Here is a 20,272-nt window from a genome sequence, read left to right as displayed (position 1 = left end):
GCCCTGGGGCACTGAAACTAATACCATATGGCATAGCCTTCCTTTCACGTGCTTGATAGTGTCGATGGCAGGGCTGAATAATGGTTATTCCTTCATTCTTTATCAGTGTACAGGTTCAGATAAGAAGCAGCACTTTATCTACCTTTGCTTATTGGCTAAGGAATCCAATATTATGAGTGTGGGGTTTTTGTTTCACAGTGGAGCTTGTTTTTTTTCTCGTGTCAGTGTGTTATTGCTCCACATCTCAATCCCTGCAAATTCATTCTGAATAGATGTGTTAGAGAGCTGCATGTTTTTGAAGCCTGGACTCAGACAAAGGAGTTGGATGCAAGGAAACGATGCAGCTTTGTCCGATAGTTGACTGTACCTGTGTTGTGTTTACCTAAAGTGGAGGCTGTCAAAATGTAAAATCAGTCAATGTAAAACATTGAAAAATGAATGCCCAGGATTCACTGAAATGATGGTCGGATGCTTTTAGTTTGGCTTCATGTGCTATAATAAATAATAAGAACCGGATTCTTGGTGAGGAAAAAAATAATAATGTAAAGATCAAAACTCAACAGCTTTACAGACCTCTTTATTTATTGTAAAAAATAATTAAATATATTTTTCAATACAGTATTAAAGTAATTTATTATATTGCTTTGAATATATGTTTGGTTAAAGGTTGTAATACCTCAGTTGACCCCTGGGATGGGATAAAATTGGCATGAAAGGCTGAGTAGGGGTGACATAATCCAGCTCTCGTAATACATTCATGTTTGGCCTGAAGATTTGTCTTGTTTATTAAAACAGTCAACAGCTGAAGCAGCAGCAGCAGATGTGATGCGTAATCATGCTTCCCACTTTTCGAAGACACCACTATGTCTGATGCCCATCACAAATCAGCAGTGGGCTGCAATAAAATCATGTTTAGTGCAACGCTGCTGTGCAGTAAAATAAGATTAATTGTTTGTATGATGACCGATATCAGCGGAGGGATAAAAAATGTAATTATATACTTGCTCTGGAGTAAGATGAATTGTTAGATCAACAGATAGAGTTATGTTGTGCATATTGAGAAGAGCTAACATCCGAATGAGTTTTATGACTTAATAATCAACCTGTGGTCATAAACTAAATATATGTATTATCAAAAGGATGAGTTGTAGTGGTGCCTGGGTTTAGTTTAAAAGTTAGGAGCATTGATATTTGAAGGTGGAAGTATGGCTCCTTCACATTGTCTGATGGTATTCTGGGCTAACTGAAAGCAGCTCTGGTGCACACTGGAGGGATACTGTATCCGACCTTCCCTGGAAATGCCTAAGGAGGAGTTGGAGGTTGGGGCTGGGGAAGAGGATCTAATAATCTACTGAGCTTGCAGCAGAAGACCTAGACCTGAAAAAGTGGTCCTAAATGCACAGATCAGTCAGTCAGTCCCCAGTTAACAGCATCCTTTTCTCTCAAATGGCATGCAAAAGCTCTGGGTAGTCATGTTCAGCTGGTTTATACAAGAACATTTGTATTGATTGGTTCTTCATAAAGCAGTAATATTAAAAGGTTGTAATTCTTTTGTGAGATTTCATCTTCGATTCACATCATGTCTCTTCTTTTCAATGACTATTATAAGAGATTTAGTTTGGGGTCAGCCTTCTACTTTAATGTGCTTTTAAAGGGAGAAAACACAGCTATACACATATATACATATAGACATGGTTACACATCTGCACACGCGCTTTCTCAGGCAGTGATATGCAGTCTTCTGTCCTCAGGACTGCAAAGATCTCATTTAGATAACTCTCCTGATCTCTCGGTACCTCCCAGAGTCACCCTTCTTTGCTGTATCCATCTATTATGTTACACCACGATGAGATAACAACTTTAGCTGATCCTTTCCCTTGATAGTGAGAGATCGGTGAGAGACCTGAAGAAAGCAGCTGACCTGGATAGCTCCCTTTCGCAAATGTTTCTGTCATTTGCAGTGATTGTGATTGCGTCAAGCATCACGCTGCATCTGTATTGTGACAGCTACGATGTACCCGCTCATTAGACATGTGGAGGGTATTGATGCTCTTAAAGAGTGTGGTACTTAGCCGTGAAATGCCATCATTTTAACCGTCTCTGCTTATGTTGCCATCTCCATGTGCGACTGCGTATATAAGATGTAGATTTAGGATATGGAATTAAATTCACAGTCTTTCCTTAATCTAACCAGTGTTTTAATAGTGACAAACCACATGATAAACACAATTATTCATAATTTATATAATTATTTTTGTATAACAACAAATTTTCCCTTTTGAACAAAGGAAAAAAACTGATATCGTTTTTTATTGCATGAACTCCAAAAATTAGACCATTGCTTAAAATTGACCGTTTAAGGTTTGAGTGTTTTGTTCTTCGAATGTTAAGAGCCAGTGACTGCAAATAATTTCAAACTGTTGCCCTAACAGTACTTGACATTTAGCATTTGATTTTATTGGTCTGTGGTTGTCAAGGGAAGTAGGACAATACTTCACTTTGAGAATGCCACAGAAAACTGCAAGATGAACGGCCTGACATACTGACATCTATAAGACTGATAAATCAGTTAGAAAAATTACATACATCATTACATCCGGATTTAATGATTCACAATCAGTCAATCAGATGAAAAGCTGATGTTTTGCAAAATAAGCCAAATTTATTTAATGACAAGTATTTATAGCTAAGCCCCATTTACATGATTGGAGACCATCTTGCAACCATCTGGTGGATTCCACAAAAAGTTGGTGAGTGGTTGATGGAGGTTTCTGGCACTCACATGTGTGAAATTGGATGTAGAGAGGTTTGTGGCGCTGCACCAAAAAGACCTCCTCGTGCTTTGTGCTTTTGGTTGCTAGCAGGTTGCAAGCTAGCAACCTGGAAGACCCCAACTTGTCTGCAAACACTGGCAAATTTATTGGCAGGCAGAGGTGAACTATGAAATGTGCAACGCAAACTGGAACATGACAAGGCTTGCCTTCAAACTTTGAGCTCTTTTAACACGGGTTGGGTTGCAGCAGTAACTGGTAAAGTAAAAACAGTCCTCATTTATCATGAGAACACAGATAAATGTCATACATAATTTGTTTCCTTTCTTCCCAAGTGATTAACCAAAAAGAACTCCAAACTGTCAGAGTTCACTACTTTGAAGGAAAAAATGTATCCTGTAATATTTGTTTCAGGTCTTCAGGAAGAAGCGGACCTTGAATTCTTGATGTAACATGACACAAAATGCTTACAGTTAAATTTGTCTGCAGAAACACATTTCTTGTGTCTCATTTCCTGACTATCAAAACACATACCAATGAGTACCTGCTAAAAATGAATGTTCTTTCAGATGGAAGTTCATTGCTTTCCTTGTGCCTCCAATTCAGTTTTTCAGTAATGCATTCAGATATACTCCACATCCATGTGCAGCACAACCAGCAGCAATCTCTGCTCAAGCCTGAAATGTACCGTATCATCAGCCTTGCACTCCACGAGTATACATTAGATATACTAAACTTGCAGATTTCTTTCAGCCCTTGGCTTTTGCTCAGGCTACCTTTTTTCATATTGGCATTATTTGAAAACAACAGTGCATTCAATATTTTATTTGTATTTGGCTTGCTGCCTTGCATAGGTGTCATTTCCCATCCCCTCTTTCTCTCTCTCTGTAAGGGAAAAATGCTGTACAGTGTTATCCTGACAGCCTGGCACTGCTTCTGTGAGACTGTTTGCCCTCAGCACAAGGCCTGTCCGCGGCTGCCACCGCTCAATGTCCCCTTTGCGTCGGCAAACGGCCAGACTGTCACAGTCTCTGACTGGACCAGCTGTTTTTTTTTCTCTCTTTCTTCCATCTTATCTCCTCCGTCACACTCTCTGTCTTCCTCCCTGTGACTTGTCGTGTGAAAGAGGCAGTGATAGGCCGCCTGGCGATGCAGCTCTTGACACAAACGTTGATATCCGCACACGCTGGCATCGGTGGGAGACAGTTTTGTATGTGTGTGTGTGTTGGCCAAAGCGACCAGCACACAAACACCATCCTGTGGATTGTGGGAACGCAGAGGACACTCACGCTCTGTTGTTTTTGTGCTTCTGTTGATGGACACGTAAGTAGGAGGAGGACAGTGAAGGTCAGGGGCAGCTCAGTTTGGGACGTGGCCGGTCAAACCCAGTTAGACAAACAATAAACGTAAAATGGGATGGATCCAGGCTTAAGCTGTCTGGCCGTGCCTCGGCCCGGTCTGCTGGCGTAGGCACTTTTCGTGTCCTGTGCATCTCACATTGGGAGTTATCAGAGCATACAGGCAGGGTAGCATTACTAGTAACAGTTCGCCAGAGAACGCAGAGGGTCCCGAATGTGACCTGATTTGTCAATTCGATGACTTCTCAGAAGCATCGCTCCACCGGGGGGGAATCATCAGCTTACAACTGGAGAGGTGGACTCGCTGTTTAGTGGTTTTTGTGCAAAGAAAATTGAGGCGCATAATGGATTTGTCAGGAGTGTAATTTGACATCAAAGCGAAACATCTGAGGAGCACTTAATTGTCTGCCTCATTATGGCCTACCCAGAGAGCTTTGATTGGCTGAAAGAGACCGTCAGTTTGTTGCCAGGTAAGACCTCTGATTCACGCAGTCTGTGTGTAATTTGACAAAAGGTATATTTATAATCAGAGCTGGAGCTTCCCATTGCTCCCCAAATCTTTAAACCTCATTTGAGAGAGGAATCTTACAAACTGTTGTGAACAGTTTGCAAATGATAACATTTTTTTAAAAAGCCTCTCCATCAGACCGAGTTGTTTACCACTCAACGAAACACATCTTTCGGGAACGGAAGGTGAAATGCATGTCTGTGTAAACAGTTTTTGGAGCCAATTAAATCATCTGAAGGAACAGGGCGAAGAGAGAACAAGTGAATGCAAATGAGAGAGAAGTGAACAGCAGACAACAGAGCAGGGCAGGACAAAAGAGGAAGGAGGAAGAGGGGGAACAAAGACTACCTGTGAGGATGCAGGGACACATTTGCTTCTCACTTTGCTCATTTGCCACCACTTCAAGTAAATCTAAACAGAAACACTGGTAATTTCTTGAACACAAATGGCAAACCGGGCTTAGGCTTTCACTCTGAACCTGTTGACCTTTTAATTAAATTAGGAGTTCCTCCTATTCTCTGTAGGAACAAAGTAGAGAGCATTGCCCCTCCCTCAGCTTGTTTATCAGAAGGCATTTGTGTCCTTTTTCATGTTGCGTTTTAAATTATGTATGAAATGTATTTGCATATTTAGTGCATGAGTGAATGCTCTGCGTCTCGATACCGAATTATGCTTCTAAATTACAATCTAAAGGACAGAAAATTAATGCGCTCTTTGGAAAACATGATGAATACACTCTGTTGCCACAGAACATTAAAGCATGCGCTTAGGAACCAAAAATAGATACAGCGTGTATACAAGACACAGACAACACGAATACTGACACACACACACACACACACACGTGCAGACTCTCCGGTTCACTGCAGTGTGTGTGTCTGTTGAGGTGTTGTTGTACAGAAGGGGAAATGCCTGTGGAGGCTCAGATGGTGACAGATGGTTTGGAGACAAATCAGCCTGGGAGTCAGGATCTCTGCCCTGGGACCAGTAGCCCATTTAAGTGTGTTGGTGTATATAGCGTGTGTGTGTGGTTACTGTGAATCCCATTAAATGACATTGAAGGCTAATTGTTAATACATTTGAATGCATTTGCATGAGCATTTGGATGGCTGAGCATCTCCCTTTTTTGTGTGTAGAGGATGTTAAATGTTATGTAATGCTTCTCGTAACATCAAATGACATTGCTTTGACAGATTAAACGGTATGCAAGCATGAATACAAATGAATACAACACACTCAGATATAAAGGTAAACAGTTTGCATCAGCATCCTAAACTATCTCTTTGTATGCAGTAGTGTTTGTGTGCTTAGCTTTTAGTAGTTGTGTAGCTTCTAAAAGAAATCAGTGTTTGCATTGCAAACAGTACTCTGCTTATTACCAGTTGTTTTCAGCCATACTCTTGCGTTGAGTTACAGTGGACATAAAGAGGCAGGATGCTTTATTATAGCTTCATTAGCTGTTTGAGTAAACTGCTTTACCCTTCTGTGCAGTGCAGTGAAAAATCCGATCGAGGCCGCTCACCACACACGCAGTCACAGCTCACTGCAGTTCAGCACAGCTGGAATGACGGTGCTGCAAATCTCTAATCTCTGCCATATATTACCAGGTGCAGTTTTTCATCAGAGTGACATTGTTACTCTTTGGCGGGCTAACCTTGCAGGCATTAGTGTGGAACTTCTCAAAGTGCTTTACAATCCGCCCATAAATTACAGCTCAAGAGGTGCTCGCACGGCAGCCTGGAGAAGTTGTGCAGTAAGTAGTTCCTCTGGCTTCTGCGTGGCAGCAATTCCCAGTGGGCTCTACGCTTCAAGTACATCTCAGTCTGAACTTGTTTTGTGACTGTTGTGAGAAAGAAGCTGCTAAAAGCTCTGCAGGAGTACGTTTGGGCTGGGCGAGTACATGAACATGTGTCTCCATCTGCTGTCTAACACACGTTCAGTGCTGTGTTTATGTGTGTCTGTCTGCATGTGTTGTTGTGTCTCCTTACTGCTGAGCTTGGCCTAGACGACTTAAGTCCTACTAGCCTTTAGTAATCTTATTCCCGAGAAGCACCATCTAGGTCATGGGTTTCCACCTTCACTATGGGTTGCTTACCCAGTACAAGAAGGAAAGAAGAAGACATTTTGTGAAATGAAAGCTTGATTAAAATATCCCTCTTGTTTAGCTAAAGCCGTTTACTGTAATAGATTTTGTTCATATTGATAACACTGCTGGATTTACCACTACACACCTATTTAAAAATAAAAATTGGTTTCAGTTACCCTCAGACAGATAAAACAAACTAGCTAGCTTGCTAGCTGATTTAAAAGCGCTAGCTGTTTAGCTTGTTGTTTGGTTCAGTGTCTATAAATTAGCTTGGTTCTCATTAACCACTATTTTCTTGTCAAACAAGGACTAAGAGCTGCATACAATCATTTGAAAAATAAACTTTTCACAGGATTAGTCTTGTGAAAAAAAGGAAGTGTATGTAACAGCCACGTGATGCTAATCAAATGATCATCATCATCAGTTTGCTTGTCTGTAGCAAGCAATGTCACCCCAATGTCAGATCGTGCAATGCTCTGAGAAACTGCAAAGATCCCAAGAGCTCAATCTCAGACTCTGTGGGCGTCAGTTAGCATGTTAAATGTTGAAGTTAATGGCATTAAAGTTAGAAAAAATAGACAAGAAGCCTTTGTTTGGGAGGGTTACCAGGAGAAAGCCTCTTTTTTTTTCCTTTAAAAAAAAAACATGGCAGCACAGCTTAGGTTTGCTTAGTTGCTCAATCACCTCATACTAACTGCCGAGCATGGTGGTGGAGAGGTGATGATTTGGGCTTTGCAGCAACAGGACCTGGGCCCTTTGAGTCAATCATGAATTTGTATACCAAAGTATTCTAGAGTCAAAGGTGAGACGATCTGTCTAACAGCTAAAGCTCGGCTTAAATTGGATAATGCAACCAGGACAATAAAGACAAACACAGCAGCAAATCTTCAATGGAATCACTGAAAAATAACACGATCAAGGTGTTGCATTGGTCCAGACTTCAACCTGACTAAAATGCTGTGGTGAAACCTTAAAGAGATCTGCATAAATGCAGTCTCTCACAGCAATGTGACAGTCTGGTAAGAGAGAGTTGGACACCTGGAGATGCATGGAGAGTGGCTGGGGCACCCAAATAACTGGACGAGCACACCCACACACACTGACCAGTCTGATTAGTACTTCCGCTGTGGTTCTTAGTTGGATGTGGCGTTATAGGATGTGTTTTTGTTTGCATGTTGCTCTAAGGTAACAAGAGCTTCGCTTACTGCATTTGTCAGCTGATGATTCAGTGCAAGTCTGCGATCATCCTCGGTTTAGTCACTGTGTGCTGTCCTGCAGTGATGGCAGAAGACTTCCTCTGACAGGAGCCGTGTTTCAGCTTCATCCTTGACGTTGTCTTCATTAAATGTATTTTGTGAATGTCATTTCCAGTGGACATAACGTCTGCATGTCGGTACTGCATCACTTCTTAATGTAGCCACTTAGTGTACCTGCCCCAAAAATAGCAACAAGGTTAGAACCTTGGCTTGATTTGTGGAGGTTTAAGTGGACATCGGCCAAAATTGGAAAGGGTTGCTGACACATCCTCCTTACATAAGAGATTTGTAGCTCAGCGCAAAATGGAAAAGATAAAGATTGAGCATCGTTAGTTCTTTATCGGGGGATACCTGCGTTTAAATTGTTTGGTTTTGTGAATCAAGCTAGCTGAAAGACAACGAGCAATCTTTCCAGATGTACCTCTGTGATAGACGCTTTCTTAATATGCAGGTGTTTACTGCAAGGAGTCATTTGTTAGTTGTGGTATGCACATGTACTTGTATTGCTCTCACACTCGGGTCACAGTTGTGGTTAAATGTTTAGTCCTGATCAGATCATGACGAATATGACAAGTTATGTTTTGATTACACGGGTATATTCTTTTCATTAAAAGTACTTTTGCTCACAAATGAAAGCATCGTTGAAGCAAGCTTACAGTGACTGCACTGTAGAAGGCAGAGTTGTGTAAACATGCCTGTGGGATGAAGCTTCTATCTATGACTTAGCACCCTTTGATCCAGTATAGACTTTTCTAAAGGCAGCCGTGTGCTGCATAATAATCTGTTGTGCTGTGATTGTGATGCATGCAGTGCAGCGCATTCCTAGCACAAAGGACTTTAGGCTTCCGTCCTCTTTCCATGTTTGTCTTTTTCTTCTTCTTCTTCTTTCTTCTGTTAGCATTTGTTGAGATCCCTTCCTAAACTCCTTCCCATGCTCCTCCTCCGCTCTCGTGTTCTACCCTTATCAACCCTCCTACCCCATTTTTATCAATCTATCTCCCCATCTTTCCTGTTTGAGGCCGCTAATTTGATCTGTCTGTCTCTCCTGCTGGGAAGAAAGGAAATGATTGAGAAAGACTTCCATGATTACTTTGCCTTGCCTGTTTAAAGTTGCATTTAGAGAAAGACTCTTTGGTGACTTCTGTCATTGCATCTGTTGAAGTGGCTCTACCAGGTCAGAAGAGTTAGTCATTTGATATACCGCTCTGCAGATTTACTTAGAATGTTTGAGGTAGCAGCATGTTTGTAATATTTTATTCAAAAACGTGCTTTAAATGTTTGCTCTTCGCTTATGATATAGCGACGTGTCTTTCTTTAGCGCCTCCAAAAACTGAAAAGGAAAGCAAAAGTGTAAGGAACAAATCGCACATTGTTTATCTGCCGTTACATAAGCTCCTCACATTCTGACTGTTTTGCTGCCTCTTATCTAAATTACAAACTTAAGTATACAATTTGTGTGCAACACAGCTAGGTGAATGACCCGCAGTCATTTACTGCTCAGACAGTTTGCAGGCTACTTTAGCTGCTCGGCTACATATACAGGAAATGACATGTAAATATACCTGCAAATGCAACTGTGCTCTATTGTGATTTCGGTGTCACCCTCACTCTTCAGCACTGCTGACAATATGCTGCCAGAGTATGACACAGAGGGTACAGCACAAGTTTGTTTACTTTGTCTCTTGCTCCTGACAGTGTAACAGTGCCATTCTGGCAGCCTGCCACTTCCAGCCAATCAAAAACTGGCACTGACACACCTCTACAGGAGGCTGAGAGATAAGGGAGCATTTCTGATATTTCTCCTCTTTTAAGTATTAATAAGTATTATCACGTTAAACACACATGAACACACACACACAGTGGCAGCCTTAAAAATTAATGACTTCTGGCACATTTCTGGTAAGCAACTACATTTGAGCTAATAACATGTTAATTGAATTTTTATTTATAATAGAGTTTTAGAAAACTGGGACAAACTGAAATACACAAACGTATTACCTTGCTTTCTAAGCGGATACGCCGTTAAGCATTCAGATTTTCTCACTGGAAAATCTAAGCGTTATTCCATATTTGTGCAGGTTTGAAATGTTAAAATAATGGTAACTGGGTGAAGTTTAAAGATTATGGTTGTTACTTGCTAGTAACAATTGTAATGCATGTACTGTGTGTGTGTGTGTGGTGTATAAAGGTGTGTGTGTATGGTCAGTGGTTAGTGTGTGGTGATGAGTGTAAATGATGTTTTCTTCTGATAGGGGCAAAACATTTTTTCTTGGGACAATCTAAACATTAAACTCCTCGAGCGGTTTTGTTGAACTGTTTTCAGCGTGTTTGCATAAGTGAGGATCTTTTGTTTATTTTGCCCATTTGCAGTACATGCATGCAAATGCATGATCGAGTGGAATGGCACAGCAAACATTGTCTCTGCAAAAGCCATGACAGAGGCAAAGAGAAAAAAAGTAAGGAGTATGGTGGCGGGGGTGGCAGTGGTGGCTCCCTCAGAGGACAATGCCTCTCAGAGAGGAGTGACACAATAGACTCCATTCACAGCCACAACAACAGCATTATGACATTTTGTTCCTATGACTGGACATTATGCATACACCCAAACCACGAGAGTCACAGTGGGTTTTCCAAACAGCTCCAAAAAGCACAGACGGGAGCTTTCATGCAGCATACGCGCCTGACTATACAGCCGCATAGAACCGCTGTCCAACATGTGTTTAAAAAAATCCCCACTGCCATCGTTTTTCCCCTGATGTTTACATTACATAATCAAAGTGGACACTTGGCTTTTTTTCTTTTATTTTGTGTGTTTGGATAGTTTTGCTCGTTCTTTCCTCGTCTATAACCTGCAGCGTTATAAGACAAGAGATTCATCATGCTACAGAGCGGTGGTATAAAACATCCTAGTACTATGTAAAAAAGAAGATTAAACTTTAGGCAAGAAGGAGAATATACTGCCATGATGACTTCATAACGACATCTTAAAGATACAGTCTTTAACTCACGGGCGTCAAACATAAGCGTAGCCAGTGCTGCAGCCAGAATATTAATACAAGTATGCTTTTTTTTTCTTTTGGGGTTGCCAGGTTTGCCAGGGTTTTCCAGCATGTTTGGGAAGAAGAAGAAACGGCTGGAGATCTCAGCTCCGTCTAACTTCGAGCACCGGGTCCACACGGGCTTCGACCCACGGGAGCAGAAGTTCACCGGCCTGCCACAGCAATGGCAGAGCCTCCTGGCAGACACTGCCAATCGGCCCAAGCCCATGGTGGACCCCTCCTACATTACCCCCATACAGCTGGCACCAATGAAGGTACATTACAACCACACAGACTCTAGCAATAGAGACAAATCTTTATCACTTCCAGCCTGTTGCTTACCTTTCTCACATCTTTCTCTTGCTGTTCATCCCTCTGTTTCTCCTCCACTTTTACCCACACACGCCGTGTCTATGTGAACTTAATTATGAACTTTTTTTCTTCTCGCCTCTCCTTTTTATTGCTGTCTGTGCTTTCTCACCCTCTGTAAATGTCTGTCACCTCAGTGTTTTTGTCTCTTACTGCTTCCCTCTCCACCTGTTGCACACTTTCCTCAGAGGCAAAATAGAGAATTCTCCATACCATCTGGCCACTTCACACTGTTTAAATGTCCCTATCAAATCGGAAATGGTAATCATATTGTTGCTTATTATGATGCTTTAAGCCTACATTAAACATTTTTGTGAACACTGATTGACTCCCTCTTGCCACTAAAGCTATAGAACTAATTGTAGTAGACTGTGTTGCATTACAGTTTAGCCTCTTATATTTCAGTGGGTTAAAAAAGTAGTGGCACCCACCCAGGAGACATGTTGTGGATAAACAGTGGCTACGCTGGCCACCTACTAACCTATCCACTAACTAGATAGCACACTTGTGTTTGTGTCATCACACCATTTATGATCCCTGGTCATAAGTCAACTGACATTACCGGCCAATTAAAAAGGGCAAAAATCACAAAAGAATCTTAACAAATGAATAACAAAACACTATTTTGATATTTTTCTAAGTGCTTGCGACCAAGCGACCAGATGCCTATGAATCTGATTTGCATGTTCACAGCAGACGTATGTGCTGCTTTCGTAAAAGTCCGGTGGGATTTTCAGGTTGTTTGATATGGACTGCATGTGTGAGAGGAGTTAGACATACACACCACCCATATTTGTCTTTCCAGCCTGTGTCAGTCCAGAATTGTTTAATGTAGTGTCTGTGTGATTTTATAAATGTTTTCCATTACATGATGCCTCTGTGATTTCAAACTGATGTGTCTTTTCATTCGCCTTACCTCCCCTGTGATTGTGATTGTGTGTCTCCTCTTCTCTCCGAGTGTCTCCTCTGATGTGTTGTTGTTCATTGGCGCTCCTTAACATATCACTTTGACACATTTGACCAACTGTTGCCAGTTATAGCCACACTTGACCACTTGATGATTTGCTCGTTGATATTTCTGTGCACCTTTCCTGTGTGTGTTGTTTTTGGGTCTAATGGGCCTTTACAGGGTCATTGTTTATAATGTGGCAATTATTCTCTTTTAAAGTGGTCCAAGCATACTGAAGAGGGCCAGTGCTTTGAAATTTAGGACCCTTTTTGCCTGATCGGTGCTGCAGTACAACTTACTGCTGCGTACACCACTTCTGTTGCCCTTGTACTGTAATATGTCAGGAATGAATTATCCCCCAAGAAACATTTGAATTTTAAACAAATTTTCCATTTTTGTAACTGAAAGCTCATAAAGCGTAACACTACAAGTCAAGGTTCCTTTTAAATAAATGACAAAGCTTGAGACTAAATACACTGTTAGTCTCTCAGGAACTGCTTGCAGGTCCTGCTGACAGGAAAATCCAAGCAGACAAAGCTCTGTTACAGAGAACAGCAATATGCCACAGGAGATATCTCTGAAGAGGGGGAAACAAGAAAATAATTCTCTTGCTCTCTTCACAGATATCTCCCAAGAAAGTCCGGTCATCCGAAACGCCGTTGCCCAAAGTATGACTTCCTCTTCCCTTCTGACCCCCACACTCACCTCACCTTTTTTTTCTTTTCTTTTCTCCAAACGGTCGCTCTCACACAGTCACAATCCCGCTGTTTTGTTTCCACATCTCTCCCCCACGTGCCTGCTGCCATGCATTCAGGTGGAGGTGATGTGTCAGCAGGAACAGGGAGAAACACAGAGAATGGCTCCACACACACACACACTAACACATGACATAACTACATTGCTCTGCCAAGTCCTTTGTTAGACCTCATCTCCACTCTTTTGTTTCATTCGCATGAAAAGAAAACATGAGATCAACTGCAGTGGCATGCTCCCCTCGTTTCTCCCCTTTTGCTATGGAGCATCATTGATGATGATGATGATGATGATGATGATGATAATCATAATGATGATGATGGGTGCTGAGATGTGAAGTGCATGTTGCCATGACAGCTGATTCTGCTCTACTGGAAGCTGTCACTCTGTAGAAACTAGCTCAAAAGGGTTTGCATGTGTTAGAAAAACCCTTCGATCCACCCTTTAATCTAACCCAATCACTTCCTCTCCTCTCCTCTCCTCTCCTCTCCTCTCCTCTCCTCTCCTCTCCTCTCCTCTCCTCTCCTCTCCTCTCCTCTCCTCTCCTCTCCTCATTATACTTATGGCTCCTAATCAACAAAATGATTAGAACGTGAATGAGCTGAAAAGATATTTCACATCCTGGAGACAGTTGGTAATATCCAAATCTTTCCTCCAGCTGTTTTGTCGGTTTCTGAGCACTTAAGAGTTCTTGCTTTAATTAACAGGCTTCAGTACGGCATGCCTAAATCTGCCATATCTGCTTATAGCTCAGGATTAAATTAACTAATAATCCAGCAGGTGGGTAATAAAATATTTGCCTTAGTTTTGTCTATATTCACGCAACCACATGTACCATGAGCCAGCTCTAGTTTGTGAAAGAAACATAAAAGGCGTGTGCAATATTGAGATCCTCTTTTGGTATAGATCCAAATCCCATCTGAATCAGCCTCTAGTTTAAGTCTTAAGCTGGTAGAACAATGTTAAAAGTAGCTAGAGATTGCTCAGAATTCAGGGGGCACTTCGCTCCCATATCAAATCCAAAGGCTTTCGCTGTCACCTGCAGTGCGCGTAGAAAGAATAAATACTAGCAAATATGTGTGCAAGTCTTGTTTGAGCGTGCTATTTGAAAGAAGCAGATAACATAAGAAGCTCTGCTGTTTGCACGTTTAATGGCTTCAGTGACACAACTCAGGCTTTCTTTTGTGTAAAAGCCTGTTTAGAACTTGTGATTCTTTTAATGGTACATTTTCTGAATACGGCGCTGATTTTCTAAGGTTTTTTGTCCAGTATTTTCTCAGTGCATTATACTGGTGTTGTGAGTGCTAGATTTGGGTACAAAAAAAGAAAATGTGTAGTGTAAACCTTTGGTAAACTGGATACTTTCAGGGCAAGTCTCTAGGAAATGAATGCAAGTCAGTGTAGTGATGTATGTGTAGTGATGTGTCCTCTGAAGGGATGTAAACATGAGGGTGTGTGTGTGTGTGTGTGTGTGTGTGTGTGTGTGTGTGTGTGTGTGTGTGTGTGTGTGTGTGTGTGTGTGTGTGTATTTGACCCTGACTCCCAAGGTGGGCTAGGTTATTTATAGTGTCTCACCCATGGCCTGATATCCTTCTCTCCAGCTTGCCCTGACACTTGATTGACATAAGGCTTCCTCTGCTTGGCAGACTCCCCCAGCTCTGTCTACTTAGTGTTTATAAGTTTGTGCATATAGACACACACACGCACACACACGCACACACACACACACACCAGGTGGGCCTGGATGAGTCGGTCTCTGGCAAACGTCCAGTGCTGTCCTCACCAAACAGTATAGAGGAACAGAGTACAGTAAAATGTCAGCACGGTATCTTTGTGTCTTTGTGTGCATGCGTGTGTGTATATGCTTTTTTTCATCTGCGTGCTAAGCAGTTAAGAGAGGCCGGCACGGCCATCATGCTAAAATAACTACTACCTCTGCCCCGTGGCTTTGAGCGCTCATCGTTTATTCACAAGGCCTTGTAGCCTTGTTGTCAGACTGCTCATCTCAGCTGGGCATTAGTATTGCTTGAAGCTTTAGCTCTCATCTCTGTTCTCCCCCTTCTCCACCCTCCGCCTTCACTAGCCCTTAGCACACATGTTAATCCAAAAGTATAAGCTAACACCATGCCCTAAGAGCATTTGCATGTTTTAAACATTGTGCTCTTAAAGCTTCTTTATTTTGAGAATTTAATGTGTCTGGTGGTGCATAAGTAAGTGCACTGTGACAACTCATGCAAAACATCTTCATTGTTAGTTTGTATTTCATTATTGAAGTGTGAGCGTGTATGCGTGGGTGTGTGGGTGAGCATGCGATCCAAAGCTACATGTGTGTTAATGTGTTGCACTCATTAACACTAGCAGGGGCAGTGCTACGGCTATTATTAATGCCAGGCTAATATTACACCTTGACTTTGACACCCTCAAATTGCAGACCCCTATAGAGCTGAGAGAGTAATTTACCATGATGGTGTCTCTGTGTGTGTGTGCGCACGCTTGTATGTGTTTATAAATGTTTGTGTGTGTATTTGTGCGCATTGGCCACTTAATCCTATCTTCTTGTTCCTATTTGCTTATGTTTCCTCAGCCGTCAGCCAATATCAGATGTTTCCGTTCGTGTAAAAAAGAAACTAAATGACCTCCACAGAAAAGCTCACAGTGAAAAAAAATAGGAAAAAATGTTTCCATTTCTTTCAAAAGTAAATGTTTGTTTCATATCCACGTCTTATGAAACTTATATGTCTCATATTGTGATTTTTCTCATGCAGTTTTCTTCTGAAGTGTAATATTTTTTTATTATTTTCTTTTCCATCTGGAAGGTGACATATATAATAGCAAAGAAGTTTAGTTTGAGCAGATTACCAGCTGTGCCGTGTTCAGCAGTATTACCTGCTTTGTTTGGACTTCATAAGAAGCCAGCATTTTACTTTACATTTAGGTCAAGTCCAGACAACTTGCAATGTGTTGTGTTGTTACTTGTTACCAACAAGTTACCAACAAGTAACAGTTTTGAAAGCTAAAGTGATGTCGAAATACACACACACACACACACACACACACACACACACTACAGATACAGGCTCTGTACCCTGACAATATAAAGCTGATTCAGTGACAGTGAAAACCCCTCTGATTTAAACACAGTAAAATGCTGGGCAAGTACAGGTCTTGCAGTTAAAGCTACATGTCGCCAGACAGATTTACACTGGTCTCATTATGCTGCAGAAACAATGAAAACCAACATTTTAGAGGGTGTTTTTGGTGGATTCATCAATCTATATAGTTGTTTTATCACAAACGTTATCAAAATAACCCTCAAGGCACTGATGTTAGCATCAAGCCAGAGTAAAAATAAAAGAGAACATGAGGATTTCATAGAGAGCTAAACCATAATGATTTCTGAGATCAACCGAGAGCTTATTCCTCTTAATTCTGCAGGAGCTGTAGAGGAAAGATATTCACAATCAAAGATAATAAGTGGACCCAGGGGGCTAGCACTTTTGCAACATATCTTTAATACTGCTCTCATCTTTGCATAACACGTTCTTGTTCTGGATCAAGCTTAAAAAATGTATTTTCTCATATCTAGTACTGTCGTCCATCTTTTGACAGCAAACACAGCAAATCTATTTGTCGTCATATAAATTTCACTCTCATGCCATGTGGGTGGGAAGCTAATGCGGTTGTAGTTCAATGGCCTTAGCTGATCTTCAGGTTTCCAAAGATGAATCAGATCAGGGAGTTCATGAATGGAGACATTTGAAAGCTTGTATTGAATCGGTGAAGGACTGTTGCATCAATTGCTGTTAATAGAGGTAAATGAAAAGCGTTTAGATTACACACTCATAGTAACATCTCAGTTTCCTTGGTTTGAATTATCGTGTTGGTACAAATGAATAAGATGGCATTTCAAGAGAGGATGTTGATGTTGGTGTGACTGCTCTTAAAAGCACAAGAGAATCATGGGGTCATTAGTTAGGCTTTCGTTGGTGTTTCCACTTCAGTGAGTCTGTGTGAATGGGCCCTGTGGTGTTTGTTGTCACGTAAAGTAGGGCTTAAACTATAATTCCCCAGCTATGCATGTGGACTCTGAGCACACCTGAAAGAAGCACGTAAACAACTACTTTCAACTAAATCGTGCCCATATTATATTATTTGACCTTAGTGACCAGTAATGCTGTGTATGCTGCTGACTGGGCATGTGGTCTTTTCACTTTCTCAGCTCCAGACTTCATCACAGGAATTCACTGACCAGTAGGCAACGTCATGACGGCCCTTTACGTCTGTGGTTTACACATTAGAACCAAAGTAAGAAGTTCAAAGTGCTGCAAAAGTACATTAACATTACGTGTTTTCAAGCAACCAAGCTTTACATTTGAAAGTAGAAAAATAGTGAAGGTTCAGAGAGCAAATGTAATGTGTACCATCTTCAAGAGAAGTCCTGATTAAAAGAGGAAGTACGGCCACAGGAGTCACACTAAATACAGTTTGGGGAAAAGTACTTCTAATAATAGTTCACCTTTTTAGAAAGCTGTCAAACCTTAGTGGAGGACTGATCACATAAACGTACACATTTTTAAACATGCTAATCATGTATCAGCAGCACTTAAAGAACTTAAGTGACCACACTTCAAAATAAAAGTCTCTTTCAGGACATAAAAGAACTTTTCCAGTTCCCGTTTCCATGTCGAAGCGTATGCAAAAGGAAATTTTCGGTAATGAAGCGTTGCAGATGGAATCCAAAACTTGATAAACTATTTCAGAGTTACTGCTCCACAGTGAGAATGAGTTATGCAATGAAGATTTCATTCTAATGTGCTCTCTTTGCTTCAGCCTGTTTTGTAATACTCTTCTCCTTTTTACAATTTCTATCATTTCCCAAGCCGACTGCTGACAGCCTGCAGTGCTAATTCCCTAAACTTCTTGCATTTCAGCTGTGGGTTACATATACTGCAGGTAGTGTAGGTGGAGAGAACTGCTGATATTTTAGGTAGCTGAACATCTCGCTGTTGTCAAACCCATTATAGCTGCACTGAAAATATCTCAGCCTTACATCACGCTGGAACTGTGGAAAATATTGCCACAATATGCACTCTCGGTGGCAAAGTAAATATCCAGTAGATACTGTTGAATAACAACGCTTGGTTTAATAGCTTAGAAGGTGCTGAGGAGTCATGCTTTTGGGTCAGTTAGAAATTAGGCTTTCACGGAATAGAGACAAAGGAGACAGTAGCACATGACAGCAGCCCTTACATTCAGGATCACATCTAGTACTACTGTAAATGTCAGTGGGTCACTGATAGCAGAGTACAGCCATGCACCTTCCCCCAGCAGCTTACTGGCAGGTGACAGAGGGTGGGGAAATTTGATGATTAAGTCTGTCATATGTTGGTCGCTGTGAGCGCAGAGCCAAACTTACAGTCAATCCATGCAGCTGCAGCCAGGCAGAGTAACTTATTATGGCAGGTGGGCGAGGAGCTGGAGATTTCAGGGCCGGAGCGAGCAGAAGGACTGTGCCACTGAGGCAGCCGGGGAAGCTGAGGCAGGTGGGGGTAGCGATGAAGGCTGAGAAGACGGCAGTCGTTAAACCCCAGGCCCCGACGACTCATAAACAGTTACAGGTGGGGCGTTCGACTCTTTCTGCTGCTGCTGAGCCAAGACTACATGCTGGTATGCTGGCTATGCATGTTTGTTTGTGCAACAGGTCTCAGCACTCACTGCCAGCAGTTTCAGGCACTTTGTGAAAACATACACGAAACTGCGCTAGACTAAACAGTGAAGGGTGCAGGTAAGAGTGAGATCACTTTTAAAGATCACATGTTTGACTGTGTTTAAAACCTGCATTTGTTTTTGCTTCAACACTGCAAGTTGACCTCTCTGAATTACAGCCGTACAGAGCGCAGGTTGTTTTCTCCTGTTTCTAGAACTCCAGGTTTGTGCGGTTATTTTTGTAGCTGTGCTGGGTTTGCTGTATGTGTACATATAGAAACTGAGTGTAGAGAGAGAGAGATAGTGTTTCTGATTCAACAGGGTCACCCAGCCCTTGCTCCAGGGGCAGAAATGCAAACCTGTGTCTTTATTGAATAGGGATGCAGGCTATTATGGTTCTGACATGTGCACACTGAGAGTTGCTAATTTGAGGAGGCATTTTATTGCAAGTGTGTATTAACGATACTGGGTGAGCTCCAAGGCAGTAGACTGCCCAGAATGAAAATGAATGAGGTCTAGACAAGTGCTTTGATGTGGAGCAAGTCCAAAATCTCTCAACATGTGGGATCTTACACTCTTTCTGGGGTTTTTAGTTTTTTTACATTGAAGATTTAAAAGAATGTGCAATCAGGTAAGTGTTTCATGATTTGTTTGACTCCGCAAACATTTCCTACATCTTTCTCTTTAGATGCTGATACGCACCTTCAGTGTTTCTTTGCTCCAGATCTGCCAAACTGCGTTTGCGCTTCAGATTGTCATGCACGGTGACGGTGGCATTCATTCAACTTCTTAATCGGACGAAAAGAAAGTTAGATGTTGTGATCAATGTGCATTCAATTTCAATTTAATTGGATTTTGACTCAGCATGTATTACATTCCATCTCAAATTGATCGAGGATTAAATTGGTCAAAGCAGAAATAGACTCGGAGGAAAATAACTCCTGATTGATGTGTGTCTGTGCCGGCATGCACCCTCGCGCAGATAGAGAGAGCATCTGTCTTTCTTGGCACCGAGCTGAAGTGGATGGCATTGATTTAGACCTCTCTCGTTCCTTCCTTCGCTCTGCTCCTCCTCCTCCTCTGCTTTCTCACTTTGTCTTCTCGCGCGGCTGCCATTCACAGTCACACTCTGCAAATCACCTCTCACGGAGGCTTCAGTCGGCGGGGGAATTTTGGCTTTCGGCGATGTGCGCTGTACTTTGCCAGGGCAGCTCAAAATGTCCTGGCTAACAACCATCCCTCAGTGTCTGAATGTGGGTTTTTTTGGAAGGACATTTAGGCTGTGAATTTTAAACAGGGACGGATTGTTGAAGAAACAAAAATCATGTGAGACAGCTGGTCTCTCAAACTCGTAAAGCTAAGATTTAAAAGCTAAGAGTGGATTTAAAGTACTTTGCAATATCCCAATAAGAAACTGTACAGAGCCCTTTTTAATTTTCTAATCTTTTTGGACACATTACATTGTTTGCATTGCATCA

General features: G+C 41.7%; 1 protein-coding gene across 6 annotated transcripts in view; it reads left to right on the top strand.

Moving 5' to 3' along the window:
• pak5 (p21 protein (Cdc42/Rac)-activated kinase 5) overlaps positions 1–20,272 on the top strand; it is an 80,791-nt gene that overhangs the window by 30,220 nt on the left and 30,299 nt on the right. Inside the window, exons 1-3 of one of the 6 annotated variants that reach the window (XM_026194036.2) lie at positions 4,282–4,599; positions 11,069–11,292; positions 12,959–13,003. In XM_026194036.2, the coding sequence (XP_026049821.1) occupies positions 4,545–4,599; positions 11,069–11,292; positions 12,959–13,003 (324 nt within the window). In that variant the 5' untranslated portion in view covers positions 4,282–4,544. Of the gene's footprint in view, positions 1–4,281; positions 4,600–11,068; positions 11,293–12,958; positions 13,004–18,495; positions 18,707–18,944; positions 19,426–20,272 lie in introns of those variants that run through there. The other 5 variants (XM_026194038.2, XM_026194037.2, XM_080290130.1 and 2 more) reach the window with 5 other exon arrangements.

This window comes from Astatotilapia calliptera, chromosome 15 (assembly GCF_964374335.1).
Source record: "Astatotilapia calliptera chromosome 15, fAstCal68.1, whole genome shotgun sequence".
Classification (NCBI taxonomy): domain Eukaryota; kingdom Metazoa; phylum Chordata; class Actinopteri; order Cichliformes; family Cichlidae; genus Astatotilapia; species Astatotilapia calliptera.
This window is presented reverse-complemented; position numbering and strand designations above follow the sequence as displayed.